Genomic DNA, 16,369 nt, shown 5'->3' on the forward strand with positions numbered 1-16,369 from the left:
TGACGAATAAAATTTAACGACCGAATATATTTATCACATTTTTTATACCTTTAAGAATTAAATTTTATATTTTCATCTTTCAGGGACTATTTGTCAATCAATTATATATTAAAAGAAAAAAGTAACTATTTATCCTAAAAAGTTATAATATCCCTGACTCCAGTAAGATTGAGTGGTGTTCTGTGTGCTATGACGTGTTATTAATAGTGCCCCTGAATTGAATTCGTTAAATTGTAGGTGCGCGCCTATTACTAACAATCCTAGCTAGGTCATGATGCAGTATCTCGCATTCTCCTCGCGTCTATACAAGTTCTTCTGTACATTGTCACAAGAAGGCTCTGGAGTGACCTGATGTATATGATATTTGCTTGTGGTGGACCAATAATAGTTAATTGAGCTTGATAAGTGCTAGGATGTTTACTTAAATAGGCCTCCATAATCCTAATAGTGGCTGACAACAATATCAGTTTTCAATATTTTATTAATAATAATGGGCAAGGTTGAGGTAATTAATGCTAGGTCATATATAATATAGTATAAACTATATATTCTGATAAACTGTGTGTGACGTAGATTCTAAGTGCATTAATTCATTGGTTCCACACAGCGAATAGAAAGCATAAATGCTGATCAAAACCACCAAACTAGAAGAGGGTTCACGGTGATTCTTACATTATCCTTCTAGTTTTAGGCTAAGGATAAAGCAATATTGTCATATTGAATTACTCATTAGCTATCGCTCTCGTGACTAAACCACGACTCATTTTCATGCTGGGTATAGGAATAGGATACATAGTGGATAATGTTGTCTGTGTGTCCTGATTCAGGTGAACGTGCATTTATACCCCCACCCACACAACTCAACACATGCATGAGCTGCACTAGCTGGGTATCTTTTCAACGGAAAACGATGCTAAACCATTATTTTTGCCTTCCCATAAAAACCATAATTTGTTTGCTTAATTAATAATAATAATAATAAAAAGATTTTGTTTGATTATATGAAAAGAATGAAGGAAACGGATTGGGTACAAGGGTATCTAATTCGTATATGTCATCATTCACATAAAGACAAAACCCCATCTCGATCTGAACCACTCCTTAATATATAGCTAGCCTCAAACCATGAGGCACCAAGAGTAAAATAAGGAGACAAGAGTCCCCCCCCCCCAAATTAATAAAGCCTCGCTCTCTTTCTCTTCATTTGTAGATTCCTATACTGTTGCAAGGAAAATAAAACAAACAAACACACATGGTATTCATGGATTATTTGGAATGGTTGCTTCCAATTCCAAGTGTCCCTTCTGCTTCAGCAATGTTCACCCTGCTTGCTTTAATAGGAGGATTGTTGGTTTATCTGTATGCACCCTATTGGGGTGTAAGGAAGGTTCCAGGCCCACCATCTCTGCCCCTTGTGGGACACCTTCCTTTGTTGGCTAAGTATGGTCCTGATGTGTTCTCAGTCCTTGCCAAACAATATGGTCCGATTTACAGGTTAGTTTACTTACATATATATTTATCGTCAATTGATGATGATGATCAATTTGTTAGTATATATTTATGCCATTTTTCTTCCCCTTCACTGGATTGATAAGGAAAAAGGTTGTTAGTCTTGATTGGATATCGATCTTTTTGTTTTTATGTCCTCTCAAATGCCTCAAACTCCTCTTGAAGAATGATATGATCTTAGGCAGAATCACGATGGCAGATAAATTTTGACTTGAGAAGGTTGGTTAGTTGTGTCTTGTGTGTGGTTTTGGTATTGGTATTGGTCGCTGTCTCTATGTCTATGCCCCGAAAGAAGTAGATACAAATATTAAAAAAGTGATTATTCTATGATCCAAGTGTCGTACTCGTTCTTTGATTACTCAGATGCTTGCTTGCCTCCATACATTAAACTGAAAAAGGGCCCAGCAAGCGTCTTATATGCTTTGGTGTCTTTCTCGACTCAGGCAATAAACCAAATATTTTTATGATAAAATATTTTATGTTGCGACTTGGAAGAATATAAAACTGTTTTTCATACTCATCTGATTATAAATTATCATATATATAATAAATTTATTAATATTTATAATAAATATTTTAAAAATTTTAATTTAAATTTATTAACAGTGTAAATTTTATTACATCGACAACATATGATTACTTTAAACTTTATTTTTTAATAAGTTTAATAATTATATATTAATAATATAAAGTAATTTTACATTGTCGATTAACTACAAAATAAGGTTGATGATTTTGTAAGTAGTCATTTTATGTAAAAGTTAATATATAATATATAATAATCTGTGGTGGAATGAAAACATAAAAATATTTTAAAGAGTAAATGTATAATCTATATTTTTTTTTCTTTTTTTAATATTATTCTGTTTCTAATTCTGTTATTTAGCGATTTTTATATGAAGCCGTCAAATAAACAGTGCCGGATTGGGAATAATATATCTATAATTTAAGAGTGACCATAAATGCCTACTTTAGAGAGAAATTGTCATGTCTAATATGATTCTAAATTTCTTTTACATGATGCATAATTGATTCTTCCTTTTGCTATTATATGACTCAAGTTTAAAATAATTTATTTTTTTATAATATTTAACTTATAATATTTCTTTTATTAATTATTTTTATATTAAAATATTCTTTATTAAAAAAAGTTAATATATTGACAAACTAGAAGAGAGAAAAATATTAATGACAAAAGTAATTTTAAAAATATTATAAATTTAAGATAAATTTATTATTATCAACTAAATAAATCACTTTCCTTAATCTTAATAAAATAAATAATTGAGTTTTATGTAATAACGAAGGGAGTATTTATTAACTTTTTAATTAAAACTTAATTAAATTTTATATAGAAATTAATTGAAACTATTACTATCTTAAACAACTTCTACATGAATAACTCAATTATGTATCATGGATTAACTGAAACTATAAAAAAAATATGCAGTAGTCCTAAATCACATGATAATTTATCCATTTTTAGATGGATTGGGGTGGGAAGATGACAATAAAAAAAAAAAGTGGGAATATGCGCGACTGCATGAGAGATGTGAAGAAAAAAAAAGTAGAGATATGAAGAAAAAAAAGAGTAGAAAGAAAGTGATAAATATAACAAGTAATGCAATGGAAAAGAAAAGAAAAAAATGGAGTAAAATTGAGATGGAAAAGAAAATGATTTTTTCGAAACAGTTTTAAATAGTACGTGAACAGACAGACAGTACAAAAACTTATTAAATACACGTGGGTGGTTATTTGAAAAGTTATATATTTAATGGAAACAAAGAAAAGAGTTTTGGATGCGCGTTGGTGCAATCTATTTTCGTGACAAACAGGATTTCCAAATTTATATTTTTTCATCATTTAATAGGTCCTACCACTAGTCATGTCAATGGACCGGGCTGCGGCGCCAAGTACTGTCCCCCTTCACGTTCCCGCCCTTCAACTAACCCCGTCCTTGTCTCTGATTTTTGTTGTAGGATTTTTTTTTCTGTTCCCATTCCTGCGGGTTTCTGTAGTCTTCTCTTCGTGGGGCCTCAATTTTTTTAAAAATATTAATTTTAAATTTCAATACAAATCAATTTTAAGAAGACTTAAAAAATCCAAATACTATTAAACTTAAATAAATAAATATGGACAACAAGTTTAATTTAAAATAATACAAACATAATATTCAATAATAATATAAATAGTTTAAACTACAAATATTTTCTTGTAATATCTTAAACAACTAGTAAATTGAAGTCCTCTAATTTTGAAACCAACAAGTCAATAACTCTCTAATATTATAAGTCAGTAAATTAATAATATATTAGTATATCATCATCCATATTCTCAACAATAGATTCAAATAAATGTGTTATGTTTGAACAACCTAACAAATAAAAAATCAAATAAACTTTCAAGTCATTTAAGAAAATTAAGTGAATTATATATATATATATATATATATATATATATATATATATATATATATATATATATATATTACCTTGCATTTCTTTACGTAATTAATTTTGGGTACACATTAAAGCTTCTAAATGATCTTTGAAAGAAATAAAAAAAAGCCTAAGTAATCAAAACATGAAAACAAACTTGAATTTAAACTAAAAACTTGAATCTGAGCAACCAACTAACCAAAGAAAATATAAAATTAAAACTTTCAAATGTAAAATATAATTTTGAAATGATCAAGCAAAATCATGAGAAAAACAATAAAGACGATATATAGTAAACAAATCTATTAGTAAGAAGAGAGTAACTAGTACTTACACTTCAAGGTGACTGTGGGATTTGGGAAGAAATAAACGACATGGCAAGGTTTAGGATAAAAAGTAAAGTGAATAAGTTATTTGAGAGTTTGAGTTTTAAGAGTAATTGAGTTGTTAGGATTTTTTAAAATATAAGGATAATTTTATAATTTTTTCAAATCAAGTATACACGGTGGTAGGGGGGTGATCCTTGTCCCTGCCGTAGCCGCTCGAAAATATTTATTCCTGTTTCCATTCTCGTTGGGGAAAAATCCCAATCTATTGGGCCCAAAACAAGACAGAAATTTCCGTTTATAATACAAATTGACATCCCTACCATTGATAAATAACTACATTATTATATATTCTATTACATCTTTGGAGGATATTATTGGTCCTTGGGGCTATTAAATTATAGGTTCCCTTTATATGAAAATTTATTGGAGTGACTATCGTTAAGCAAATCATTTCGGAATCCAAGCTAATTATTAATGTGCCACGATAAAAAAATCATTTATTAAGGCAATCAATCTATCATCCTCTCCAAAAATAATCCCTTTTTCATCATAGAATTTAGAATTGGTGTATTGTTAATATAAAAATTACTATATAAATATTTAAGAGGATATATCATAATGTTAAATAGTATAAAACCTTCTTATATATTGTACAAAAATAATAACTTTTAATATTGACATTACATTAAAATAAATTATTATATTTAAGGTATTAAGCTTTGCTTATATTGTCTTTTTAAGGCTTCAAGCACAAAAAGTATATGTTTATTCTACACTTAAGTTTATAAAAATAAGCTTTTAAATTATATATATAATATACTTTTTGTTAAAAGTATTTAGTTATTCTAACAGGACATTATAGTTTAATATATAAAGTATTTTATATAGCGTGTACTGTAACGATACTTTAACACCTAAATATATGCATGATAGTATTCACCATTTAACACAACAAATAATTGATATAAGATTAATTTGATGAAAAAAAAAGAAAAAGAGATTATACATTCACATTTTTGTGCTAACAAAAAGAAGCTAACAAAGACAATAAATTAATAACTGATATTTTTTAATTAAAAAAACACTCAACAAACAAATTAATAGCTAATATTTTTAATTAAAAAAACACTCAACAAATAGTAACTGATATTTTTCAATTAAAAAAACACTCAACAAATAGTGCTAGTAGTGCATGCTAGATGATAGAAGGAAAAAGTGGAAAAAATGAAAAATAATTAGCACAGTGTGATATCATATCAATGTACCAAAAAATATTATTATCAGTAATTTTTAAGCAGCACGTGTTAAGTTTCACAAAACTTGTTGGGGTTGGCGCTTCATATATATATATATAGGTCATTGCTCCAGTAGACCATTTTGATATATGGTCTATTTTGGACAAGAATTGTTAGCCGTTAGATTAAATGGTTATTATAGGCTAGCACACCGGATTCTGCAACCCTCTCCCACCAATTTTGTTGAGGTCCATGGCCATGTGGTAAAAGATGTAGGAGAGGCATTCAGGTTGTGGAGGACGATGGTGTCTGGGGGATGGAGGAGGAGGTGCTCGCGCTAGTTACAGACGTTGTCGATTTGGAACCCGAAGAAGAGGGCCAACCAGTCCAGAAGGTGGTCAGACATGGAGGTGGTCGAATGGGTGGGGGTAATCGAACGCTGCCGCCGGAGGGAGGTGGGGGAAAAGGCAGAGAAAGGTAAGCTGCCGGAGAAATGAGTGAGAGAGGCTTGCGGGATTGAGTATGCTGATCTATAATAATCATTTAATCCAACGGCTGAAAATTATTATCCATAGTGGACGATCTTTCAAGTGGTCCACGCTAGCCTTGATCATATATATATATATATATATATGGGAGGGAGTTTACTTGTTCTAAAGATATTTTTTATTTTTTTCATTTTTTTTAGATGATCTTAAGAAAATGAATAATAAAAATAAAAAATAATTATAAAAAAATTATTTTTTAGAGTAAATGGATCTATATATATATATATATATATTTAAATGCAACTGTTTTTTCTTAAAACGTGGAAGAATTTATTTTGAATTTTTTGACATTTTTTTAGGTCACATGTTAAAATATAAGATATAAGAATTTTTTTATATTTTTATTCTAGTTATAAAATCCTATTTAAGTTCTTGAATTTTACTTTCAGACAAAAATAATAACTCTTTTTTTTTTCAAATGAAATTAAAAAACAATATTTTTTGACAAAAGTGAAATTTTTGGATTTTTTTTCTTCTAAAATCCAACCTCAAACTGATGCTCTTAAACAATAATACTAATAAATCATAAGAAGAAGAGTTCTTCAGCTCAAAAAACCTAACTTAAAAATTCCTATTAACAATGTTATTACTTGCATTGTTTCTTTATCCCATGATTTCCCTAGTTATGGTCGTAAATGCTGTTCTTATTATTTATTGGTGCAGATTCCATATGGGAAGACAGCCACTAATAATTATAGCAGATGCAGAGCTTTGTAAGGAGGCTGGAATAAAAAAATTCAAAGACATTTCAAACAGAAGTATTCCCTCCCCAATTTCTGCTTCTCCTCTTCACCAAAAAGGCCTCTTCTTCAGCCGGTACGCAAATTACGACTCAACAGTGTTCAATAATATAGTAATGTTATTTCTACAACTAGTGTAGTGTTTGATAAGTAATTTCAGTACTTTATAAGTTGTTTTGACTAGTTTATAAGTTAATTGAACTAAAATTATACTTTCTTAATTTAATCACTTCCTTTTCATATATATTGTAGAATGAGATTTAAAATTATACAATTTTATTTTATTTTTCCTTTTAATGTAAATAAATTACAGATTTTTTTCTCTCTCTCTCTCTCTCTTTTATCATAAAAAACCCCATAACTATTGATTTTTTTTAGATGCCTTTTTTGAAGAAGTTTAGAAATTTTCAAGCTTTTTAATCTTCACATGTCACGCCTTATTGGGGGAAAAAAGTATAAACTAAACAGGAAAACACGGGTGCTAGTGCTTGTTTTCCTCTTCAAAAAAATAATTATTATAGCAATTGGTTATTTTCCTCCAAATATGAGAGGAATATGAAGTGACATAAACTTATACAGTATACCAGTAAGAGTTATATTTTTCATACTTCAATTTTTAGGAACTGGATCCTCTCCAGCCCTCTCCAGCAAAAGCATATGAGCCGCTGGATTAATTCAATGATTCCAATTTTAAAAGAAAAACATGACAAACAAGGATGCATACTCACGTTTCTTTTGCCATTCAAATCTTATCAATATTAATACAAAGAATAAGCTATCGCAGAGCAAAACTCTAAACTCCATAATAAAATATTAAAATTATATTTCACCATCAGTCATCGATAATAGTAAACAAAAAATAATTACAAAATTATGTAAATTAGAAAATATTAATGAGTTAAAAAATTAAGAACAAAAATGAAAATTGATCTTTTTTTACATTATATTCCAATTTAAATTATTTATCATGAATATAAAATACTACTATACTCTATATGGTTAAATATATTATTTATTATTAATTTAATTATATACAAATATTTATAATGTCCGATTGTAATATAAAATTTATATTTTAATTAAGAAGGTTTCATTCTCTAAATTGTATACTTTAATTTTTATAATATATAAATAAATTATAGCTTGAATAACTTATTTGATTATTTATCTTATTATTTTTGTTTGGTTTGATTTTTTATCGTTTAAAAAGTTTAATTTAATTCTTTATCTTATTTTTTTAGTTTAATTCTTAATATTTTTAAAAAATTTATTTGATCTTTTATCTTTTTTTTTTCAAAACATTTTGTTATTTTTTTTTATTGTTTAGTTTGGTCTTTAAATTTATTTAAGATTGACATCATTAAATTTATTTATGATTGACATCATTAATTATTTAAAAATATATTTTTTTGTTAAGTTTTCTCCCTTTCTTCTCCAATTCATTTTGAAAATAAAAATTTTATTCTTAAATGATTAACAACATTAATCTTAAATGCACTGAAAGATCAATCTGAAAAAAAAAGATAAATGACAAAATTATTTTTTTTAAAAGATAAAAGACTAAATTAAAAAAAATAAAATTAAACTTTTAAAAAGATAAAATACTAAATTGTAAAAAAATAAGATAAATAATAAAATATTTTTTTAAAAAAAATATAAAAAACTAAATTGAATCAAATAATAAGATAAAAAACCAAATATTCGTTCTAAATTATATTATATCTATACACATGGTTTAGTTTGGATTATATTTTAAAATTCAAATTAGTGTTGTTAAAAAGTTCAGTTTTTTTTTTCAAGTCTTAATAATTTAATTTTTTTAACTTACACCAATTCATAATTATGTTTTTACCTACTATTGTTATTATTATTTGTAGTGGTCCACTATGTTGAATATCATTTTCTTTCCCTTTTGTGGTCATTAGTCGTGAAATCCATACGTCAGAGCCCATGTGGCCTGCATGTTAATGCTTCTCCAAAAACTATATATATATATATGTGTGTGTGTGTGTGTCTGTCATATAATAGTCAAATTCAAATACACCGACTTAATTCATTTCAAATCAAAATTTTAAAGAGTTTCTTGCAAATTGATGGTGCAGGGATTCACAATGGTCTATCATGCGAAACACTATATTATCAATGTACCAGCCATCATACTTGTCCAGATTAGTGCCAACAATGCAGTCCTTCATAGAATCCGCGACCCAAAACCTCGACTCTCAAAAAGAAGACATTATATTTTCCAACTTGTCCCTAAGACTAGCAACTGACGTGATTGGACATGCAGCATTTGGTGTTAACTTTGGCCTCTCTAGTCCCCATTCAGTTTGTGATTCCATCAAGAATGTTAATGTTAACAATAACAATAACAATGCAAGTGCTAGTAGTAGTAATAGTAATGATAATGAAGTATCAGATTTCATCAACCAACACATATACTCTACAACACAGCTTAAGATGGACTTGTCTGGTTCCTTGTCCATTATCTTGGGTCTGCTTTTGCCAATACTTCAAGAGCCATTTAGGCAGATTCTGAAGAGAATTCCTGGCACCATGGACTGGAAGATTGAGCATACCAACCAGAAACTAAGTGGTCGTCTTGATGAGATAGTGGAGAAGAGAATGAAAGACAAGACACGAAGTTCGAAGGATTTCTTGTCACTCATACTTAATGCCAGAGAAACAAAATCTGTTTCAGAGAATGTGTTCACACCTGAGTACATAAGTGCTGTTACTTACGAGCACTTACTTGCTGGCTCAGCAACCACGTCCTTTACTTTGTCTTCTGTTGTCTATTTGGTTGCTGGACACCCTGAAGTTGAGAAAAAGTTGCTTCATGAGATTGATGGGTTTGGTCCAGTGGATCAGATACCAACTTCTCAAGATCTTCATGACAAGTTTCCTTATCTTGATCAGGTTTGTTCAAAATGAACACAAAATCTTAGACAAGCTTGATGTTCCAACATGCAAGGGCAGAGTATGTAGATTCATTATTATAATTTTGTAAGCTCTTAATTTAATTAATGCAGGTGATCAAAGAGGCCATGAGGTTTTACACTGTCTCCCCATTAGTTGCAAGAGAAACATCAAATGAAGTAGAGATTGGGGGCTATCTTCTTCCAAAGGTAATACAAAATACTACACAATTATCATAACAGGTGAATATAAATTTCATAAATGAGGTAAAATAAATAAGTATATAAAATTCATGATTAAGTTAAAAAAATATATGACGTGTTTGAATAAACTTGTCCATAGCACTTATAAAAGAAGAAAAAAATAATTGAACTTTTCCATGACTTATGTATTTAAACTTTTACAAAAACTTTTTTATTTAACTACAAAAACTCTTCTTTAACTTCTCCACATGTCAAGGTGCATAATTGTTATAAATAAAATATAAAAAAATCCAAACTGACCATACAGAATTATTATTGTTTGGTATACACACTCTTCACAAATCACAATCAAATTAACGAGTTTTTACTTATGCTGTCACTAAATATGGTTTTATGTAAGCAGGGGACTTGGGTCTGGTTAGCACTTGGAGTTCCAGCAAAAGACCCCAGAAACTTTCCTGAGCCAGACAAGTTCAAACCGGAGAGGTTTGACCCCAACTTTGAAGAAATGAAACGAAGACATCCTTATGCTTTTATACCATTTGGAATTGGTCCTCGGGCATGCATTGGTAGACAATTTTCCCTGCAAGAGATCAAGCTTTCTCTGATTCATTTATATCGAAAATACTTGTTTCGGCATTCTCCCAATATGGAAAACCCCTTAGAACTCCAATATGGGATAGTCCTCAACTTCAAGCATGGGGTCAAGCTCAGAGCCATAAAAAGAAAAGAGGCTTGCTAAGTAAACAGTTCTGACTTCGCATTATCGCATATACTAGTAAAGAGTTCAGAAGATGAATTATGCATTATTATCTTATAGTAATATTGAGTGCGCTAAAATCCAAAAACGAACAATTGTGATGTTACATAGAATCAGCCAATAAGTGTTTAAAAATAATAGGTCAACGAGTGTGTTATTAGCATTTCCCAAATATAGAATGCAAGTTTATAAGAGTAAGAGACACTCTTCCTACAAGATTATGAAATGGCATTATCATTTGTGGTAAAAAAAACTCAAGGGACAAAAAAATCCGTCTAAATGTGTTAACCAAAGGAGTGTTTCCCCATATAGTTATGCTTAAGTTGATTTATCTGGATAAGCCTCTCAGCACTGAGTAATATCAAAACCCACAAATAAACAATTATACAAAATGGAGACCCCTCACAAGTATTCCCAAACACAAAAGCTACTTCTAGCCAGCTAACTAACTCAATTTAAATTGCATGGAACAACAAGATGTTGAACTTCTTGGAAAAAAAAATAATAACAATAAATACACAAAGATGTCGAGCTTCCACCAGATTCTATCCCTTTCACCGTGCCATCACTGAACTCTTGTCCAAGTGAAGTGGCCTAGAAAAGTTGATTGAAGGGTCAGAATCCGCAGTGGAGAAAACCGCTGCCCTCTTGAGGAATTGAAACCCATCCATGGATTGCTGCCTCTGAGCTCTATTATATACATGATTGCCACTTGTCTTTTGCTTTGCCTTTGTGGACTGAGTCAGGTTCATGTAATTAGGCCTAGCAACAACAGCATTACCATTACTATCCTCAGTCCTGTCACAAGTGTTCCCAGACATTGGTGTTGTGGATGTACAAATGGAAGATGATGCAGAACTCTCATCGTATCGAAACTCAGAACTTGGACTTGAGGATGAGCGAGTAGCTTGCCCAACAAGGGGTGGCCTAGCTGAAATCCTTGTTGTGACGTTGTTCTTCTTGACTTTGACCATGCTTTGTTTGGAATTAGAGCTCACAAAGGATTCCACAAACTTCTTTGGAGGTGGGGTTTTATCTAAGGCTTCAGCCTGAGATTGTGATTGTTCCATCAATCTACTCTCCCAAGGCTTTGCTGCCATCCAACGCTCCAACCAACTCCACCCACAGTTAGCTTTGTTCATCTCATGACTCTTAAGAGAGGTAAATGAGGCACGTGTTCGTGGATTAGGGCTTGGTGTTGATCTGCATTGCTGGAAATTTAAATGCATATCAAGAATGTTAAACATCTTTCTAAACTAGAAAAAAAGTGGCTTAGTTTATAGTACTTTGTTATAGCCTGTTTGAATTCAAATTATATATATGATTTAGAATGACATTGAAATGTCAATTAACATGATTTTAAGCAAATGTCTTTACATTAAAGAAATAATTCTGAATCTAGAATTAATTTGGAGTTAAAGTTGATGCCACTTCAACAAAAAGGGTCACCCCAATCACAACAGAAGCAAGCAGATATAGTTACTTTGTGAGCAAGAGAGTAAGCCATTGCTCTTTCCCTTTTGAAAGCTCCTTCTTGCCTCATTTGTATCTTTGTCTTAACATCTTCCAACGTTCCTCTGCTGTCACACCATCCTTCCTGCAGATTGTGTTAGATATATATAATGCCACGCCACTGTATGTAACTGAAACACAAGCTTGCATTGCATATTTGCATAAGTGAGGGATGATACCTCAGCTTGCTTCAAAAGATCAAGCTTACTGCGTCTTTCATTGAGCAAGTTCTGCACAGTTTGGCCCTCTATGGACATCCTGACACGACGGGCTCTAACTCGGGCCTGAACACGAACCAAGGCCTGCATGCACCTCAATGTCACCGCAGCCTGCTTCCTCACCTGTCTCCCCCGAACAAGAGCTTGAATCCTCACCACTCCCTTCAATGCCCTCAAAGCCCTTCTTGCCTGCACAAGTAATAATATTTAATACCAAGTCTTTCTTATTATGTGAAAAGATACCACATTGAGCAGTGATAATACCAAGAGGGCGCGGAAAGCAGTTTGGATTCTTATAGCGGCCCATTCTTGCTTGACGAGTCTGAAATCTTTAGGTGGAGCTCGAACCACAGTGGCTACTGCTGCTGTGAAAGCCGCGCCTGTTGCTGCTGCTGCTGCTACAACATGTGGAGAAGAATCAGACCCCACTTCAGAAGAAGCTACCGCGCTGTGGTTTCCTCCTTTGAAACCCTTCCAAGAAACCCCCGTGTCCCCAGAAGAACTCCTCCATAGCCTCCACTTCTTGCTCTTACCACCACCCTCTTTCACCTACACACATAAACCAAACAAGTCATAAAAAAATAGTTGATTTTGGATGCATGCATTGAGCAATAATCAATAGAACTAACTGACTTACATGCTCCTCTTTGTCTGGTTTCTTAAGTCCGATTAATGCCTTTACCCATTTTCCTGAGGCACCCATCATGAAGCAGGTGCTGCTTCTACTTCTTACTTCCTTGAATGAAGTGTCTGTCAAATGAGCTCAAATAAGAGCCAAAGTTTTGTTAAAATGTAACTGACTCAGTTACAGCCAGCCTAGGATGTTGGGGAGAGAGAGGGTCGTGAAGGGATGTAATGTAACATAAGTTGGCGTTGGCGTTACGAGATTTGAAATTCAAAACGTGCAACGGACAAAGGGAGTTGACGTAGTTGGTCCCGCATGATGGACGGTTCTTTGTTGTTGCATTGGAACAGTGTCACCTCGTCACGTTGTGGTTCAGGGTTTGTGTTTACGTTTTGATGGGGGGTGGGGCCCAGTGCCTTTGAGGGAGGGTAATAAAGGCATAAATAAAAAGAGAGGGGTAATTGGCAATTGGGCAAAGCCAAAATGCTAAAGGACAAGGGATCTTTCCTGCAAACACAGAGTAGTCAGTGCAGTAGAGAGAGATCTGACGCTATCTATAACCCCCACCTTCTTTTCTTAAAACTTTCTTGTGTTATTTCGGAGACAATTTTACCAATAACAAAACAAAAAAGGCTTCTGTTTGTTTTGTCATGCAGTAGAAAACAACCTTACAAAAGGAAATTAATTACATCTTACCTGTTTCGAAATCAAAATTGGTTTCGGACCCTAGCAATAGGCCCTATATCCTATATCCAACTGTTCCAACCATTTATTTATTTGTTTTTAAGATATTAATTAAGAAAAATATTGAAATATACAAAATTATATTGTTCATAATTTTTTTAATGTTTTTTTTACTATCTTTGTATATATATATATATTTAGTTCCTTGACAATCTTCTAAAACACTCATTAACAAGATCATTATTTATTTTATGCTTCTCATTGATGACTGAGAGCACCTTGGCTTCGAGGGAGGTTGCTATTGAAAAATTTGGAATAATAATTACAAGAAAATGTCAACCAACCAATGTCTCAATAACATTGATTATTGATTAAAAATAAGAATAACAAAAAAAATATTGAAATATGTAAAAACAATGAGTTTTTATGTGTTTTTTTATGATTTTCAGAAGAAAAAAAATGATTTCTTAACCAATATTTTGATGACACTGATTAATAATAAGACTTTTTATTTTTACTTACAAAGTACAGTGGTAGGCTAGTAGAGGATCGAAGTTCAAATTTTGGCTTTTTGGATATTAATGAGAGTGGATTGGCCTTCCTCATGTCGAGGTCACCCCATTTGTAGTAATGAGAGTAATATTTAATTTAAAGGGGCATTGATTTTATATGTTTTGTCTTTCTTCTTTGGTTTTGAGGAGCATTCCAATGGATACTGCACGGATCAGCGACATGTTCGACGAATAAAGTAGTAATTGAAAATCCGAAAAAAATGTACAATTTGGCTCCTACTTTTTTATCGCATTAGCAGGGATTCGGATTTCGAAATGCGATGACCAGTAATTTCCATCCTCTGTGTTTTCGAGAACAGTGAAGCATTCATCATATTCGCAACTGCAAGCCTGTGTCCACTATTCTAGTGTTCTTAGGAGAATCCAAAGACAATCCAACAACTCAAATAAATTTATAGAATGCTGCATCGATTGGCTGCTCAAAATTGAAAGGCCAATTTGAACCCGTGCTGTGACTTCCAACACTTGATAATTTAATGGACAATTTAATTACTTTAGATGTTGCTTTTTTCTTTTTTCAAATGCTAACCAATATCCTTAGATGAATTTTTGTTTCCTTAATTTAATTACTTCAAACAAAAATTGATTTCTAAGTGAGTACTCTGTTAGTAATTTTTAGTAATCTAATTTTTGTTTGAATAGCATTATAATATTCAATATTGTTTGAAAACTTGAAATTAAAATTGATTTTGAATTTTTATAAAACAAAATGATTTGAGCCTAACTAAGAATACACACGAAACAAATAATATGACTAAAGAGTAAAGATTCATGTTTCTCTAAAAAAAAGTAAAGATTAGTGTTAACATAAAAATTATTTGTGACCTGAGCCTAAAATTTAAAATCATATTTGCAGCACAATATCAAACACCATAGTCAATGAATATAATTATATTTTATTCATGCTAAACTCGTGATGACATATGTCAAATGTGAATTTAATCATATCCTTAAATTTCAGCATTATCGTTGGCATTAAAAAAAATATTGAATATTGTCATATATTATTGAGATAAAATTTTAATTTTATTAGATAATAATATATTTAGTAAACTACCTCTAAATTTTATTCTGACTACTGATATTTGGCATAATTCATTTCTTACAGAAGAAAAAAGATAGAGGTAATAACTTACACAGCTATTTGGTTTAATATATAGAAAAACTTACTATTCTGTAAATATGTTAAAGTAAAAGATTTTTTTTTTCATTACTGTCATGACTCATTAGAAGGTAAAACCTCACGGCAGCTGGCAAAAGCCCACAATTTATGGGTTATAAAAGACAGAGCATCGACAGAAATAAAAAACGAAAAATTATTATACGCAGATAGTCAACGGACGAGGTGACTCATTTCTTGTTTTTTCCATTTTCTATTATTCTTTGAATATTCCACACACCAACTACGCACCCAACCTGTCTTGCCGACTTCCTCCACTGTCTAACTCAATAAAATAATCTTTTTAACTCTTATTCTTGAAACACTTATTATCAAGCTTAATGGCAAATATTAATCTACGACATAAAACCTTGTGGGCATTGTAATTCAGCAAAAAAAAAAAAAAGAACCGTATATCACAGTTTTCTCACTTATGCACAATGTAAATACATATTCAATTATTCAATGAGTTAAAATTAATTTTACCAAACTTCAAAACAAATGGACCGTATATCAAAATTGAAGTTAAACACAATAAAAAGTATATACACAAATGTATATACATTGATAAGGAAAGAAAAGTTTAAATTTATAATAGAATTTTTTTAAAAAAAAATTTCCCACCCATGTTTTTCTTAATTTTATTTAAATTTTTAAAATAAAAAATTTTCATTTCTCTATCATTTTCCTCTCCTACCCAAGTGCTTCAAATTGTTTGTACTCATAAATAATATACTAGCACATTGTCGGACGGGCTCCACAATAATGTACTCATAAAAGAAAATCTGACTTTTCTGTCCCTTCTAAACTACATAGTTTTTATGATTTTCATAGAGTGGATCCACAATTAAATATTAACACAACTGTTATGTAATGTTGTTTTGAATGAACATCAGAGAGACAGTTGAAAAAATGACA

General features: G+C 31.1%; 2 protein-coding genes across 2 annotated transcripts; one reads left to right on the forward strand and one right to left on the reverse strand.

Annotated features, from left to right (window-relative positions):
• Positions 1 to 1,135: 1,135 nt before the first annotated feature.
• LOC100808297 (cytochrome P450 711A1) lies at positions 1,136 to 11,196 on the forward strand. The gene is made up of 5 exons (XM_003527703.5): positions 1,136 to 1,494; positions 6,723 to 6,875; positions 8,902 to 9,718; positions 9,832 to 9,927; positions 10,325 to 11,196. Exons 1-5 carry the CDS (start codon positions 1,253 to 1,255, stop codon positions 10,661 to 10,663), a joined length of 1,647 nt encoding a protein of 548 aa, XP_003527751.1. The 5' UTR covers positions 1,136 to 1,252; the 3' UTR covers positions 10,664 to 11,196.
• IQD18 (protein IQ-DOMAIN 18) lies at positions 10,952 to 13,391 on the reverse strand. The gene is made up of 5 exons (NM_001317699.2): positions 13,049 to 13,391; positions 12,676 to 12,960; positions 12,373 to 12,600; positions 12,165 to 12,278; positions 10,952 to 11,892 (listed from the first exon to the last, which is right to left on the reverse strand). The coding sequence occupies exons 1-5, from the start codon at positions 13,115 to 13,117 to the stop codon at positions 11,236 to 11,238; spliced, it is 1,353 nt and encodes a 450-aa protein (NP_001304628.2). The 5' UTR covers positions 13,118 to 13,391; the 3' UTR covers positions 10,952 to 11,235.
• Between the last annotated feature and the right edge of the window lie 2,978 nt (positions 13,392 to 16,369).

The sequence above is a fragment of the Glycine max genome, chromosome 6, assembly GCF_000004515.6.
Source record: "Glycine max cultivar Williams 82 chromosome 6, Glycine_max_v4.0, whole genome shotgun sequence".
Classification (NCBI taxonomy): Eukaryota; Viridiplantae; Streptophyta; class Magnoliopsida; order Fabales; family Fabaceae; genus Glycine; species Glycine max.

Coding starts and splice junctions, on each gene's coding strand:
- LOC100808297 (XM_003527703.5), top strand. CDS start 1,253: ATGGTATTCATGGATTATTTGGAATGGTTGCTTCCAATTCCAAGTGTC. Junction 1,495..6,722: donor CAATATGGTCCGATTTACAG/GTTAGTTTACTT, acceptor TTATTGGTGCAG/ATTCCATATGGGAAGACAGC. Junction 9,928..10,324: donor GGGGCTATCTTCTTCCAAAG/GTAATACAAAAT, acceptor TTATGTAAGCAG/GGGACTTGGGTCTGGTTAGC.
- IQD18 (NM_001317699.2), bottom strand. CDS start 13,117: ATGATGGGTGCCTCAGGAAAATGGGTAAAGGCATTAATCGGACTTAAG. Junction 12,601..12,675: donor CTGCTTTCCGCGCCCTCTTG/GTATTATCACTG, acceptor TTACTTGTGCAG/GCAAGAAGGGCTTTGAGGGC. Junction 11,893..12,164: donor CTTACTCTCTTGCTCACAAA/GTAACTATATCT, acceptor TTAAATTTCCAG/CAATGCAGATCAACACCAAG.